Source organism: Anomaloglossus baeobatrachus, chromosome 9, assembly GCF_048569485.1.
Source record: "Anomaloglossus baeobatrachus isolate aAnoBae1 chromosome 9, aAnoBae1.hap1, whole genome shotgun sequence".
Classification (NCBI taxonomy): domain Eukaryota; kingdom Metazoa; phylum Chordata; class Amphibia; order Anura; family Aromobatidae; genus Anomaloglossus; species Anomaloglossus baeobatrachus.
This window is the reverse complement of record NC_134361.1, coordinates 40,301,236-40,318,578: the sequence shown is the minus strand read 5'-3', so window position 1 is coordinate 40,318,578 and position 17,343 is coordinate 40,301,236. Positions and strand designations below refer to the sequence as shown.

The 17,343-nt window shown below is 43.4% G+C and overlaps 1 protein-coding gene across 1 annotated transcript in view; it reads right to left on the bottom strand.

Annotated features, from left to right (window-relative positions):
* Positions 1 to 1,572: 1,572 nt before the first annotated feature.
* LOC142251102 (cytochrome P450 2G1-like) overlaps positions 1,573 to 17,343 on the bottom strand; it is a 38,948-nt gene continuing 23,177 nt past the window's right edge. The window contains exons 6-9 of the mRNA XM_075323614.1: positions 12,446 to 12,587; positions 11,474 to 11,661; positions 9,225 to 9,366; positions 1,573 to 4,024 (exon numbers count right to left, since the gene is read on the bottom strand). Of these exons, the coding sequence (XP_075179729.1) occupies positions 3,831 to 4,024; positions 9,225 to 9,366; positions 11,474 to 11,661; positions 12,446 to 12,587 (666 nt within the window). The 3' untranslated portion in view covers positions 1,573 to 3,830. The remainder of the gene's footprint in view (positions 4,025 to 9,224; positions 9,367 to 11,473; positions 11,662 to 12,445; positions 12,588 to 17,343) is intronic.

The following is a 17,343-nucleotide window of genomic DNA, read 5'->3' as shown; positions in this document are numbered from 1 at the left end:
TTGAAATAAAGCGCTCCCCTCCGCAGTAATTTTGGGTCAAGGGTCCCGCACCATCCAATCCGGATGCAATATCATCTGATCGGTTTGCTGGAAGGCAAAGCGATCAGATGATGTGTCAGGTTCAAGTGCCTGAATCACATCACACATCAGCTGATTGCATAAAAGCCGTTTATACAATCAGCTGATGCATCAGTGCAAAAAAAAATAAATAAAAATACTTACTTATGTGCTGATTACCGGCAGCTCCTGGAGCGAGTCTGATCCCGTTCGATCGCTGCAGGAGCTGCCGGTAATCAGTGATGAAGTCTCCTGACGGCATCCGCTGATAGGTGAAACCAGCCGGTCGCCGGTATCACCGCGAGACTTATGATCAGCTGAAGCGTCAGGTGACTGCATCAGGTGATCCATCGTCAGGTCCTGCATCCATCGGACGTACCCGGGGAGACTGCACACAGCCGGAGCGGCGGTACCGTGAGAGGAGCTGGGAGCGGACATGGCACCGGGAGTCTGCAGACAGGTGAGAATGACTTTTTTTTTCTACTGTTCACTTTTGATTTCGCAGCTGCCTCCACCTCCCGCCCAGACATGGTGCCGCACGGCAGCATACATGCACAGGACTGGAGGTGGAAGCAGCGGTGACGGTACCGGGAGGATTCACGCTTCTGTATTTACTGACAGAAGGAATCCTCTTCCTATACATGTCACTTTACTACCCACCTCCTGTGTTTATAGCTGCGTTTTTGGTCTTAGAAACGCACCAAAACGCACCAAAATGCAGCTATAATAACAATTTGCGTTTCTCATTGCGTCTTTCAACATCCCATTGCACTCAATGGATGAAAAATGCGGTGAAAAACGTGGGAATAATTGACATGCTGCGTTTTTGTGGTCACCACAAAAACGCAGCTGAAAAAGAAACGCTGTGTGCAGTCAGCAAAAATGAAAACTCATAGACTTTGGTGGGGGATGCAAAGTCATGCAGTTTTCTGGGCAAAAACGCACCCGAAAAACGCGCAAAACCGCCACGAAAAACGCACTGTGTGAACTTACCCTTACACTATCACAATGCAAAGTCATGGACATGTTTTTCAAGTACGATCTTACAGTTGACCAAATAGCCCTATTGTCACCATTCCTCCGCTCAGTGATCAGGGAGTGCTGGGTTGTCAGTTGGGTGAGTGACAGCTCAGTTGTCCAACTGGGAGATGGAGTGTGCTGAATTGTCGGTGTTTTGAGTGAAAAATGAAAAATTGTGGTCAACTCAGTGTCTTAAAATTAAGAAACTTGGTAGTTCTGAGTCGGTATGACCCTTGAAGCAAAACCTTAAATTCCTTTGGAATTTTGAAGGTCATGGTCGTCACCCTCATGATTCTTTGGGTCCTAAAAAGGGGTGATGGGTGGGGAAAGAATATGTTTTGTCAATTCCTTTTCTAGAATTATGATCTGGGCATCCACAAAAGTATATTGCACCAACAATGCATTATATTATTGTTTAGGGGATATAAAAAAAATACCTTACTGATTTTAGGAAATTGTGAGTGCTGCTCACTCTAGAATATCACAGACCCTTCCTTTTTGGTGTAAAGCAAAGATATTTATTTTTTTCACACAGATGCACAACAACTTGATGGTTACAGTCACTTTAAACAGTTCAATATACAATTTCTCTCATATTTGGTAACATTTTTGAATAAGAAAATAGTAGAGTGGTCTGGACGGCAGCCACAGACAGAGGACGGCACGGATCACCTGTAAGCTCCCAGTGTGTTAGAGTGCCTGTCACTCGGGACTTACAGTCCTTGCTGGTAGAGCTCTAGGAATAGAAGATATACATCTGGACTGATACCACTATACAGGAACGTGATACCATACGAATTTTTCCCTTACAGGCAAGGAAAGATTACCTTTCATACATTTTTCTTCAAAAGGCGTCACTAGTATATTCAAATTCTTGAGTGATGTGATGGTTCCCAAACACCGCTAGAAAACCTAGTCTGTCCTCGTTATCTGCCAAGAGGATTGGCAAATATACCATACTATATAACTGTAAGATAAGACTATACATCTCCTTGAGAATCAGAGTGGACATAAGAACCTGCCTACTCAAAAACAAGTGTGCACACTACTACGTCCATATCCAGGGACTAGCCTCTGATAACTCCATTAACCTCCTGGACATTAAATAGTCCTCTCATTCAACTATACATTAAAAGCGAACATACATCATTACTTTGAATAAGAGGACCGGTTCCCCTGTGTCAATTTTGAGAAGTGACTCATAACATATCCCCTGATGATCCCCTTTACTGCGTTAGGGGGGGTGAAACGCGTCAGGAGAGCAGGGGGATCCATAAGCGCAGTGGAACTCCAGGCTCTTACCTAACCTATCCAGTACCTTTCTATTAGGGAACCTATACCTAATATAAGAACCCTGGACATCTATCGCATTACTATTTTTGTTTGTCTACGGTTCTATATGTATGCACCTTATCACTTTTCTGGTGGTGGTTATCCCTGCTGGAGGTCGACAAGGACAGTGAGGGTTACATATACCTCAAGTAGAGAGAGGCTAGTACATCTATTCACTAACACATCAAACGAGTATCAGCCTGACAGTGATCTAGTAACAACTATATTCTGTCCCCCTCTGTATCAACCACTGTCCGAGGCTACGCTCAGGCGTGGGTATAACCTTGGTTTACACCTGCACTTTATATGTATGACTATGCGATCTACAAATTTGAAAAATAAGAACACTACAAATGTTCTGTTTTAATATTTATGAAATTTAATAAAAACATTTTTATGAGAGTAGTCATAGTAGTGGTTTTCTGAAAATAGTAGAACAGTTGTAGAATTGCAGGTAGTCCCTTCCCTCGCTAAGGTCTAAAGTGCTCTGCTCACGGCACTAATCCTCCAGAATATAAGGTTGCATCTATAAAGTTGAGACATGGAGTAAAAATGAGAAATATTGGATATGGGGTTCACAGGAAAACCATGCATTGTGTTGTAAAGTAGTCAAAATATTATTGTTTGATGTTCTCAAACAAACCTCCGAGGCCTTCACAGAACAGGTGTAGTTATCCTAAGAATTAAAGAGGTTGTCCACTACTTTGACATTGAGGGCCTATCCTTAGGATAGGTCATTAATGTCTGATCGGCCAGGTCTGACATGCTGCACCCCCACTGATTAGCTGCTCCCGGTCCCGACAGTGGTAGCACATTGCCAGAAATGCTCAGTTCCGGAGCTGCTCCGTCTTCTGATAGCGGCCGTGGCTGGGTACTGCACATCCGCCTCCTATTAATTAGAATGAGGGGCAGATGTGCAGCCACTATCAGAAGATGGTACAGCACCTGAATTAAGCATTTCCAGCTGCCTGCTGCCGCCTCCGGGAACAGAACAGCTGATCGGCGGGGGTGTGGGGTGTCAAACCCCATACTAAGCATAGACCATCAATGCCAAAGTAGTGGACAACCCCTTTAAATACACAAAGGTGAACTCAATGTACTAGTTATGTGACTTCTGGAGGTAATTGGTAACTCAGGATCTAGGGGTGTCAGATGACAAGGGTCTGAATACAAATGCATCTCACAGCTTTTAGATTACTTTTTTTAACATATTTAGAAATCCAGGTATCATTTCTTTTATGCTTCACAAATTCTTGCTACCTAGTGTTGGTAAATCACATAAAATCCCTCCAAAAATACATTTTAGTTTGTGGGTGCAACATGAAAAAAAAAGGAAAATCTTCACGGGGTATGAATACTATTTCAAGCCATTGTAAATGAAGGTTTAGTCTGTTTACACAATTATATTGACCAAACTTGACCTAACTTTCAAGGGTTCGCTCAATGAATCGAATTTTATGGGCTGGAGGAATATTTTCAAAACCACTTTCTATAGGCGAGATATCAAAATCCTTGGGGTCCACTGTCGGCTTCACGGTGAATTTTTGCAGGATGACTGTAAAGAAAATGAAAAGCTCCAGCCGCACCAAGCTTTCAGCGACGCATGCTCTCTTCCCTGTAATGATGGGAAATTAAAGTACAGTAGATTAGCAAAGTGAATCGCTTCCATAAGAAGGCATTTATATATCACCATGTAGCCCTATGGGGAATTTAAAACTATGATCATATGTATGGACTTAAAGAGGTTTTTAAAAACTACAGTGTTTCCCCAAAAATAAGACATGCTTTTATATTATATTTGGCTCCAAAAGTTGCGCTAGGGCTTATTTTCAGAAGATGTCTTATATTTTCTACTGGCATCAGTCGCCCTTTAAAGAAAGATGAATATTCACTCCCTTTCCCTACCCAGCCCATTGCACCAGTGTCACCGATTATAATGAGTTAATTGTAAATAAATATTCACCCCTTTTCCCCGCCCACCCCTTTGCGCCGGCATTGGTGATTCAGTAAGACTGCCGTATCACTGCCTGAGAATCGCATCACAATTTTTGGACTAGCCGGCAGCTCTCCTGACCCGAGCATGATAGTGGCCTAGAAATACTGTAAATGCCATCGCTCTCAGGTCAAGAGAGCTGTCGGCCAGTGCAAGAGTTGTGCTGCAATCCCAGGACAGTAATATGGAAGTATGAATGAATCACTAACGTGGCACAGAGCTTGGGCGAGAATATGGGCGGGGGAAAGGGGTGAATATTAATTTGCAATTAACACGCAGTCCAAACACTGATGCCAACACAGAAGTGGGTGGGAATATGAACAGGGAAAGGGGCTGAATATTCATTTTTTATTTAAACACATTCCAATCACTGATGTCGTTACAAAGGGGTGGGCGGGAGAAGCAGCGAATATTCATTGCATTAAATAGCCGGCATGTGACTATAAACTTCCAGAGCTTATGTGGCACCCCAGGGTTCAGTTGCCACAAATATACCTGTACCTGGGCAGGGAAGGATCTCCACATCAGGCAATCCCACATACAACATTTCCACTCCAAGCCTGGAGGGGGAGCTCTACAAGTCGAGTTCAGGTGAGGTCCCCTTTAAAGCCAGGTTTGGAGGCGGAGTCAGAGAGACAGTTGACAGTTGGAGAAAAGGAGACTGTGCGAGCAGAGAGTGAGGGGAGACATCAAAATGGGGAGGGCAGTGCTTAGCCCGCACAAGTAACTGTGTGACCGCCTGAGGGATCAAGAGTGAGGCAAAAGAGGAGTGACCAGGGAGGTGGAGCCCGACCGGTTCATCCCCAAGGAACAGCGCTGATTATCGGACACCGGTGTCCGAGATTGTGAGGGATCTAATCTACCCAGCAATAAAGACCGGGGGCCAGGGAGACTGCAGATCTCCTGGCCGCAGCAGCATCTGAAGGCAAAGCCGCTACACAGAGCTTAGGGACCGCAGTGAGTACAGTAGTGCCCCTTAGAGAAGCTCCCGCCACCTGCCATACAGGTGAAGACAGTGAGAGAGGGACAAGGTATAGCTACAGGCAGCCTAGGACCAATGAGAGACACAGCGCAGCAGGGAGGCCACACAACTAACCTGGCATAGAGATCCTAAACTGTTCCCAGATCACCAAAAACTGTAACATCAGAAACTGAACCCATTTTTAACACCTGCAAGTAAAATCTGGTCAGAGTTAATGAATTGGTGTGACGCACTTTATTTCTTCATCTGAGGAGCCATAGGCTGCTGCACTAAAGTGACAGTTGAAAAGGCTCTGAAGAAAAACCGCCATATCTGTGTACTACTAAAACTGCCCTGGGAACCCTGCTTCACCTACGGGAAGCGTAAACCACTGGCTGCCTAACCATCACCCCAGAGATCTGACCTGCAGCCCCAGTAACCATACTGGAACCGTAGGTGGCGTCACAAAATACTTTTATTTATTTATTTATTTATTTATTTTTCTTTATTATTTTTTTTATTTATTTATTTTTTTTATTTTTATTATTTATTGACATTCAGCGACCACCAGGGCCACGGAACCGGGCACAGGCCCCCGTGACATAATCCCATTAACCAACACCCGAAACCGAGTACCCCACGGCCCTGGGGCGGGTCACTTACACAAACACAATGGTGCAACGGACGCCATTAAACGTTACATATCCTTAAAAGGTTGTCCAAGTCCTGTTTGAGGATACTATTAGTATGAAGATCCACAACTTATTTTTAGAGTAGGGTTTATATTATAATCATAATATAAAAAAACTACAGAAAAATCCTACAATGGCTTATTTTTGGAGTAGGTCTTATTTTCTGTGAAACATGGTAATATAGTAATGTTTAGACCACGTCATCAATATGAAATCATTGGCGGTCTGATACTGAGCGCTTCCATTGATCACCTGTGTGCAGCTTCCAAGGTGGTTGGATGTATGCAGTGAACAAAACTAGAACTGTTCAGCTCTGTACACCGAGCACATCCATCTGCCAAACAAATGATTAGTGAGGCTCCACAGTTTGATATTTATGACGTTCGTTAAGACTGAGCCATCAATATCAAATTCCTGGAGAATCCCTTTGATGAGACACTGTCATCTGATTCATGCTGCCGAAACAATTGGCAGTATGAATCGGAGACTGGCTGCACAATTGCACTCCGGTATATTTTCTTCTGAAACAATTTGGTGTTTTAGAGAAAATAAACTCTAAAGATCCAGCTCTTCCCAGTGATGGTGCAGGTGTTTGACAGTTCTCCTCGTCATATATACATCTTCAAAGCAGGAGGAGAAAAAGGGTTAATGCCACGCAATCCACCAGAATAAGATGTGGAAATATTGATAGATTAATAACTCTTCTATTCCATAGGTCTACTCGTTTCGAGGTATGAAAACCTCTTCCTCAGGACCAGAATATCAAACAGATTGAGAATATCAAACAGATTGTTGATATTCTGGTCCTGAGAAAGAGGTTTTCATACCTCGAAATGCATAGACCTATGGAATAAAAGAGTTATTAATCTATCAACATTTCCGCATCTTATTCTGGTGGATTGCGCGACATTAACCCTTTTTCTCCTCCTGCTTTGATTTCCATGTGGGGCCGCAGCAGCCGCCATTATCTCATGCTATCTACGGTGGTTGTGACCCTTCACAACCACATCTGGTGAGTGTATTATATCATATATTACCTTGTTTGTGTATCTGGTAAGACCCTATCAGTGCTTCTGTTTTTCTAGCTATATTACCGTCATATATACATTGGGAGTGACCTGTCAGTCACCAGCAGCAGCGTTGGGAGGAGCCGGCTGGAGGAGCACCGGACTAGTCTGATCTCTAGCTACCTTTGGTTTGTGCAGCATGAATCAGATGACAGGGCCCCTATAAGTTTGGTGTTCACAAGACATAGACCATGATATACCAAAGCCAATAGTTTGTTGGAAGGGAAATCCAGTTATTCCTTTTGCAGCTTTACATTTTATATTCAGATGCTATGGAGCCACCATTTATGGGATTGTCCCATCTGTACAGATTGGTTTCCAAATAGAATCAGCTGATTGCTACATGTCTGCTAGAGACAACCTGCAGTAATTAGATGTGATTTCTTGTAGTGCCCACTAATGGAGAAATATGGTTCTGCATAGTGCCAATTTAGTAAATGTATGATGCAAAAGTGCAGAGTCCATCAAAGATACTGCTCTTTGCAAAGGTTTTCCACTTCTAGAGCAGGTAACCTTCATCAAATATGTCAACATTCTGTAAAAGCGTAGACAAAAAAACACAAAGCTTAATAGGGTTATATCCAGGTATACTGTGGAAAGAAAGCTAGTGTAGTGCTGACCGAAAGTGGTTGTGTGAGATGTTACCACTAGAGTTAAGCGGATGGCTAATAATCCAGGTCCAGCGGATTGAACAATCAGTCCGATCCGATACGGAATCCGAGAGAGACAGAGAGAGAAAAAAAAAACAAAAACAAAAATAAATTTCCGGATCGTGCACCTGGAATCCCGCGTCCGGGTCGTCCCCGAAGATAGCACTGAAACCGTGCGGATCCGGACATTTACAGTCCGGGTCCGCTCAACACTAGTAACCACTAGTATGGTAAAGGTCCAGCTGCTGCAGCATCCATAATGTATATGAAGGAAGAGCAAGGAAAAATGGAAGATTCTGCTTTGAGGCTATCCAAAAAAAGGTCCAAGAAAAAGGATAAAAAGTGATTTTATTATCAATGCGTTTCAAAGTCAATCCAACTCTTTCCTTGGGACAACCACAATGTCCTGAGGAAGGAATTAGATTGGCTCTGAATCGCGTTAACAATAAAACCACTTTTTCTTTCTCCTGTTTTTTGGATTGGATAAGATGCTGTAAAAGGACAAATGAAAATGTAAAGTTCATACTACTCTCATATAGTCAAAAACGTTTTCTAAAGTATGGACATCACTCATTAGAGATTCAGAAATGTGATTTGCAAAATTCGCTTGAATTTGGCTTGAAAATTTAATTTACTTTCAATTTATTCACTTGTAAAGCGCCATGGAATAAATGGTGCTATAATAATAAATAATAATAATAATAATTTATTCAGGTGTGAATTGAATTGCCGGTAAAAATTGCTTAATTAGTGCTGAGATCTATCCGGACCCCATTGAACAATAAACTGGGGGGCTAAAACTAGACAAAAGCTAAAAAAAACCCCAACATTTAACATTTCACATTTCACACTCAACTTGTCTCTCATCTGTCCTGGCATCACAGTTCCCCATCCAGTCCTCCAGTGGCTCGAGTCCTACTTGTCTCCGGTCTTCTCTTCCATCTTCAGTCTTCTTCACTCTTTGCACCTGTCTAGGCTTTATGTGACGTCATCATGACCTGAGTCAACCCGCACCATCATGATGTCACTTGAGATCTACTCAGTGCCGGGAGTTCCGTCCGAAAATGGAAGAGATGACCAGATCCTGAGAGAGGAGGTGAGCCAGTGGAAGACCAGGTGGGGATCGGTAAGGCGATTATGGCTTTTTAACCCCTTTTACCCTAAAAAGAATCAAGCAAGACCGATCTTTTGTATAGTGACTTGAATCAAAACACCAAATTTTTTTTTACTAAAGTCGAAGTGAATTAGTTTCACCTTGATTCAGTTCGCTCAAGTTTATGAGCCAAACATAGCTTCTCCTTGTAGAAAAATAATTTGTAGATGAGAATATTCCAACTATATCCAGTTTATATTTATATATATATATATATATATATATATATATATATATATATATATATATATATGTAAAAGGAGTTTTTTGGTAGATGTCAAACAGTCAAACATCCAAACCTGCAGAAAATGGCATAAAGGCATTATTTTTCTTAAATTTATTGTCCTCATCCATAAAGTGATTGATGTTGAACTCTTCCGGTTTTTCGAAATGTGAGGGGTCCCGCAATACAGTGGTCAACAGGGGAAGAACATCTGTACCCTGGGAAGAAACAAGAAATAATGAATACACATAACAAGTGTTGTCTTCTGCTGATTGGTTTTATCATAGCATGTGTTTTAGGTCTATTACGAGAGTAAAGGATGCCATAAGCAGCCTCCTAAAAGGAATCTATCATCAGGTTTTTGCTATGTAATTCCTAGATTACATAGCAAAAACCTGACGATAGGTTCCATTTAAGGGGCTGTTTATGGCATCCTAGCATCCTATGAACAAATCGACAGTTGGGTGTTTTCAGTAAATGAGCATATTCCTCCGTAATCTGACTTTATCCAATCAGTGATGGTGGTGTCAGATTGTGTAGGGATACACCCCTTTGAAAAGAAAATATTAGCACCCACTTGTTACTCAAGACACAGATTATTCAGAGGAATAATCTGAGGAATTACTTTTTCTGATTTTTTTAAAAAGATTGCAAAAAAAGAAAACCAAGACTAGAGAGATGAGTGGACCCAAACTTCAAAGTTCAGTTTTCTTACCAATTACAGACTTTACAGAAAAAAAATTCAGCGTTCACGTTTGGAGTTCGGATGTTTTCCATATGTAAACTGTCATGGTTCCACCTCCCTGTCCACATAGCTACGGGGCAGAGCCTTCTCTCGGGCCTCACTTCCGGGGCTTGGATGCTTTAAATTCTGTCATCTCTGGTAAACCAGCACCGGCTATAAGCTTTGCACTGCTTTGCCTGTGATTGCTGGTCCCTGTGTTTCCTGATCCATCCTTCCCCTGTGCTCTGTCTGTGTTCCATCCCACCTCCTTCCTTCCCACAATAGCCCCGGTCGTTCCCACTTCTCCTACCTCCCCTTTCGGTTGCTTCCGCTGGTACTGACCTCGGCCTGACCTCGACCCTGCTTTTGCTTGTTCCTCCAGTCTTCTTTCTTACGGTACTGTGTATGACCTGGCCTGCCTGACCATACCCCGCATGCCCCGTGACCTCTGTATTCTGGCTGACTCTGCAGGGCAGTGCTCCAGCACACAATGTGTGTCCACCTCCATGCTGATTCAGCTCTGTCTAGTGTCTTTTCCTGCAGGGCTCCAGCTCCCTCTGGTGGTAGCCTGACACAAACCACTCGTACGAGCTTCGCTGTGCTCATGTACGCTCAGTTCTCAGCCCAGTGCGAGCCGCTTCCAGTGTTGGAATGTTTCGTACTTGGGGTAACAACAACGTTATCGGATGTAAAATGATGTGAACTGTTTAGGGCTGGCTTTATGTGGGCAGAGAGCCAAGCTGCCCAATTAGTGACTTCCGCTGGGGTTTAGGTCAAGTCCGGGTCCCAAACTGAACTTTATCTAAAGTCCGGCTGAACCTGGAGAACCTGAACCTCCACATGTCCGCTCATCTCTAATCAAGACTGATGATGATTTTCCATTAAGGCATAGTCATTCTGAAAAACTTCTGTTATTTATTTGTCCAAAGTTGTCTTCACCAGTTGCTTTGAAACCATGTAGCAGTTTGTTATAGATACAACCATAACATTTTATAGAAGGAAGTTGACTACATTCTTATTTCTCAAACATTAGTAAAGACTATACAGTACCCAGAGATCCCAACTCATTTGAAGCTAAAAACCCTTCAGGTAGGTGTGGGATGTTCTGTTGAGTCCAAACTCCCATCACTATCTTCTCCTCTGTGTGCCTTCAGTGATCATTTGGGACTATCAGACTTTTAAGGTGCTACCACATATGAAAAGGCTTTCAAGACTAAGTTACACATTAATTTCTCACAACCTTGACTACCAGATGTAGCAAAGATTGAACCAAAGATTGACGCGCTTAGAGTGTCATTTCTTAGTGATAAAGCCCCATAACGTTTCTGCCCTAATACCAAATTAATGAGGGGTGATGCTACGCAGCTCACTTTGCCACACTTGTAATTTTAATGAATGTTACACTTGTATAAGATATTAACCTCAAACACCATAGACCGCTAAACTTCTAAATGCAAAAATATGTTAGAAGTTTGAATAGTTAGGAAGATCTTCATAATTGGATGAATTTGATCATCTCCATTGTTGGAAAACAACATACTTAGAAGTTCTCTTGAGAAGTTCCAAGTCTTGATGTCACCACATTAATTCCAGAGGTTTACCTTGGGGATGTCGTAGCCATAAAAGTTCACATGCTTTGTGGTTGATCGAACAACGCCCATTGGGAAGACATCACTATATCTCTGTATCTCATGTAGGAAAGCATTAGTGTAGGGCATATGGTTCCTGTCGTCTGCCCTGGGCTCCTTCTCTCGTCCAATCACTTGGTCAATCTCCCTATGAACTTTATCTGTTGGTGAATAAATAAAATGTACAGATAGTCGGCTTATGTTGTTTAAAGCTTCTAGAATAGTTGGCATAGCAAATAAAACGTAAGGTGTTGGATAAGAAATAAAATGGAGCGAATATCTCGAAATTGGTTTTGGTCAAATTTACTCGAATCAGTCAGTAGACATGGTGTCCAGCTGGCCATCATTTTGCTGGATTCATGCAAATTGAAGAGCAAATCATTTTGGATTTCCTTGAATCTAAAATGTTTGACAACTTTGTAACAAATTTGATTAATTAAGAAATTATTTGCTCATCTTTAATAATAAATCATAATTGAAGATGACTTTGACATCGACAACTTAAAAATGGTTATGGTTATGGTTATATTTACTCTATGGTATTCATAAAAGAATAGAAAGGTTGAAGGGGTTTTCAAGATCTCAATAGTGTTAGCATATCCTGAATATAAGTATTCCATATCAGATCAATGGGGGTCCCACTCTCAGTCTGGGGAACTTAATTAGCTCTTTGAAGGGGCAGTTGATTGGTGTGTTGGCCGAAAGAACATCTCTGAGTTACAGATATGAATTTTTCATTTTAAAATGTATCATCCTGTTTTACAAAAATCTATCAATGTCTTGGAAGTAAATCCCATAACCTAAAAACATCTTGTATGACACATGCCATTATAAGGAGTTTTCTAGCGACACATTGGGTTGTTCTGAATCTGTTTATGAAAGACTATCTCAAATATTTGAAGGGCATATGTGGAGGTACCAGATTTTATACACCTGACTACATACCTTGTATCTCTGGATGCTTTGCAAGTAATAAGAAACCAAAGTTTACTGTAATTGAAGTAGTCTCGGAACCGCCAAGAAACATGTCATGCACGGTTGTTACAAGATTTGTTATGGTAAAAGCTGTCTTGTCATTCTTCTCTTCCTTTGAAAAAAAGAAATTCAAAGATTGTCAATCACTTTTCTTGAGTTCAACTTGACATTGGAGAACATTAAAGGGAGTTTGTAAGCAAAAATTCACTTTTCAAACCAAGGTTAAGCAGTTGGAGCATCTTTAGCTTGGCGGAGGAGTACAGCGCACCTTTCCACCAGAGCTGTTAATCAAGGATTAAGGCGGTAGAATTAGATATAAAAGAAGTATTACAGGTAGATAGTTGACCAGCCTTAGGAGTAGGGAAGGAATTTTTGAACTAGATGAACGCTGTCTATAAGGGCTCACTGGTGGTGGCCGCAGCTCATAAGGGAAAATCCGAGTGACAGGGGCCCTGTTTTTATCTTTATCTTTAAAATATTTATGAATTTGAATGTAACCAAAAAGAGTTTATGTAATGTTTCAATATATATTTACAGTACTCGTTATGTGTATAGCGAGTACGAATAGTTAGGTATTCGCTCAACTTTAGTGCTCACCTCTCTGCTCACTTGTCCTACTGTCCCCATAGCCCCTTATCCGGTCCTCAACACCTCTTCTTTTCTCCTAATCCCATCACACTCATCCTGTTTGACTTCTTCAATCCAGATCACAGCTTCCCGCTTGATCTCGACACATGATGTCTCAACACACAATGTTTTTAGTCAGAGGCATAGTTGAGATGAAAGCCATTTCCAGGCATGAAGAGTCTGAAGAGGATGTGTGCAATGGGTAAAAAGGAAAAGAAGAGGAGTTGAGGACCAGGCTGCAGGCTCCGCGGAGAGCACCACTGGTGAGTAATCATTTTTTTATTTACTCCCTACGGTTATTATGCTCTGGGGTCTGGACAGACATTCAATTTGTAGACAGTAATTTCAAAGTGAATGTAATTTCCTTGTAAAAATTGGCAATTTGTCTGGTTTGAAGATTTAATCACCTCTAGAATTTTCTAAAAACCAAACATCTTGTGTTGTTGCCAGAAATATGGTTCAGTGAAGCTCCTCCATAAAAAGATATGTCAATTTTCAATTACTATATACCGTGTTTTTTAAAAAATAAGTCACTATCTTATATTTTTTTGGCCCTGAAAAAAGCACTAGGGCTTATTTTTGGGTAGATCTTGATCTTGGTGAAACACCGTTAGAGTAAAGCGGGCTTTATACGCTACGATATCGCTAGCAATTGCAAGCGATGTCAAGCGCGATAGCACCCGCCCCCGTCGTGTGGGGGATATTGTGTGATCGCTGCCATAGGGAACATTATCGCTACGGCAGCGTCACGCGCACATACCTGTGCTGTGACATCGCTGTGACTGCCGCACAATCCCTCCTTCAAGGGGGAGGCGTCATAGCGACATCACTGCGGCGTCACTAAACGGCCGCCCAATAGAAGCGTCGGGGCGGAGATGAGCGGCCGGAAAATGCCGCCCACCTCCTTCCTTCCGCATTGCCGGTGGACGCAGGTAAGGAGATGTTCATCGTTCCTGCGGTGTCACACATAGCGATGTGTGCTGCCGCAGAAATGACGGACAACATTGCTAATCAATTTTTTGTTTCAGGACGATCTCTCCATGGTCAACGATTTTGACCACTTTTGTGATCGTTTAAGGTCGCTAATAGGTGTCACATGCTGCGATGTCGCTAACGGCGCCGGATGTGCGTCACAAACACCATGACCCCGACGATAATATGTTAGCGATATCGTAGCGTGTAAAGCCCGCTTTAGTTTACCCACCAAAAAAAGGTGACCCGCCCTTCCCAGGAGAATCATACTTAGCAGGGCTTGGATGTCTGCGTGGCTCCCAGCTCCTCCTGTAATCTTTGGCGGATGCTCCCAGCAGGTATGATGCACGCCGTCCTCCCCTGCTTCTGGCCAACACACTCACATACATCAGATAACACACACACTCAATTACCACACCCGGCGATATAGATTGCTGCCGGCCAGCAGGGGAAGATGGGACGAAGTGCATGGGAGCGTGAGGACCTGCAGTGGAACACATGGAGAACTCGGCAGGGGAATGCATCAATGCGCTCGACCGCAGCTCCCCTATGTATTCCACTGCACTGCGTCCAAGATTCTCTGCCGGTCAGAAGCAATCGGTATCACCAGATCTGATGTGTGCGTGTGTGTGTGTGCATGTGTGTGTGCGTGCAATCTCTTGTGTGTGGGTGAGCGATCTGATTGTGTGTGCGTTCCACTGCAGGTCCTCCTGTTCAGCATCTGGTGAGTATGATTGTGGGGTCTTGTGTGTTCTCTCTTTTGGGGGTGTCTGCATTCTATAATGAAGTGTCCTGCAGTAGTTTCTTACTTGTTTAGCTGCATCGACAGTTTATTATTGAACTAGGGCTTATTTTGGGGTAGGGCTTATTTTTGGAAAAACAGGGTATGTACACCTTTCTAGTTGGAATCTTTTCTTTAAGTGGGGTCTCTCCCTTCATCTTCATAGTCTCACAGTAAATAACATGATAAAACTATTTAGGGAAGATGTAGAGTTACCTGAAATGATTGGTAATATAATGTATGGAAATGTCCGATCCACCACAGTGAGAGCTCTACTCTGCGGTGACTCTCCACTATGGTCCATTGAGGATAGTCCTGTACAAATGACCCCTCCACAGATATCCATATCTTTACTATAGCATATAACAAACTTGCCAACCTTTCAAAATAGCTTTTCATGAGATTATTATTTTTTTTACTTCTGTAGAAGGAGGTGTTGTCCCCTACAACTGGCTCACCTATGGGGTCTTGGGGGGTTACTCTGGGCCAGGCCAAAGTAGGGGAGTGATATGTCACAGCAGCCAGGCTCGGTTCCGTGACCCTGGCGGTGGCAATAAAGATTGATGAAGGGAATATTTACAGGGGAGAAGAGTTTGTATTCGTGACGCCACCTGTGGTCTGCGGCTAACATAGGAGCCGCCGCTGCAGGAGGTGTCCTCCGGGGCAGATGGTAGCACAGCTAGGTTGGTGCAGCTCTCCACAGGCAGAGCTCAGGCCCCGGTCGTGTCCTCTCTCCCTTGTCTCCTGTTGCCTGTCACAGGTCCAGTCTCAACTCTCCTCCATGTGTGATGCCGCCACTCCCTTCCCCTGACCGTGCCCCGCCTCCCGGGTTGCTGAACTAGTGGGCAGGAAGTCCCATACCTCCTGATGGCCACCCCCAGCACGTACTCTAGCACAGTCCTGGTGGGAGGGCAGCTAACTGTGTGTTGTATCAGTTGTGGTGTGCACCGGTGAATGATCCTTGTCTTACCCGGGATGAATACTACACCTTGGCTGAAGTGCAGAACCTTGTGGCGCCTGGCGCCCTGAAGATGTCATGGTTCATACATGTGTATTTGTGTGAAATGTTATTTATATGCGTGCCTTCGGGTACAGTGTTTGCCAGTTGCCAGACATCACTAGGTGTCATCGGTTCTGGGTCCCATAGCTGTAGGGGAAAGCTTAGGGCTGAGGTGTAGTGGAGAAAAGAGGCTATTCCACAGTAAGAGGAAATGGCAGTAAGAATTTCCTCATTTTCGTGAGATAGGGTCACAAGAGAGTGGAGTACAGGAGCTGTACCTGTGGGAGGTACAGTGAGTTGAAGTCCAGAGGTTAATTTGGTCAGACCCCCAGGGTCACACTGGGTAATCCGGAGCGAGTGAGAAGGAAACACTTCAGTAGCCGGGTCAGAGAAAAGTCATTGCCTGTCTCCAGAAGTAGTGATCCTTGGCTCTAAGTGTACTTCTGGAAAGCGACTGACTCCAATTGGACTGGACTCGGTGAAAGTTAACATAGACCTGGTTGAACAGGTCGACATAGAGCCAGTGGTGAAGGAACTCCATCCAGTGGTAAACTGAATCCCTGTGGGTGGGACGCAGATAGAGCCATGTTGGAGACTTTGAATTTATTGCTTGCAGCTATGGTGTTACATGGAGAGGAACACAGTCTTAAAGCAAAGTGTGAAATTTAACTAAAGTGTAAAAAGCCTGAAACGTTAAAGCTATGTGCCCGCAGTGAGTGTGATTCAAGAACACTGTGTGAAGTAAAGAACAGTTGAAAGTTATACTGAAGTTCATGTCGAAACTACAATACCCTTGGAGAAGGGAGGGTTTTGGTGTCGTTAATTGCACTTTGTAGGCGGCTGGGGTGCAGCCCAGAAGAGAAGCTCTGCCTGGATGCAGGGGCTCGCCCTTGCTCACGACTACTGCCCCGTGCCACTCCTTCACTTACATAGGCCTGGACATGCCAGAAAGTCATGAGACTATCAATCATCATTTGCTGTCCTTAAATGTGCCCCTGGATGACAAAGCTCTGTATATCACCGCAATTAAAACAAAATTGGAAGAAAATTACTTTTTGGCATTGCTGGAAGGCTCCTGAAACATCAAAGTAGGGTGTTTCCAAACCTTACAGGATTCTGGGAGGTGTCTATATTTTCCAGAAACCTCCAGATGTTCCTTGCGAATTGGTAAGTGGGGAATATCGACAGTAATTGTGACTATGAAAAAGTGTTAAGGCGGCGTTACACGCAACATCTAACGATATGTCGCCGGGGTCACGGATTCTGTGACGCACATCCGGCATCGTTAGCGACGTTGTTGCGTGTGACACCAACGAACGACCGTTAACGATCAAAAATACTCACCTTATCGTTGATCGTTGACACGTCGTTCATTTTCATAAAATCATTGAGTGTAGAGGACGCAGGTTGTTCGTCGTTCCCGTGGCAGCACACATCGCTACGAGTGACACCTTTGGAACGATGAACTGCATCTTACCTGCGGCCGCC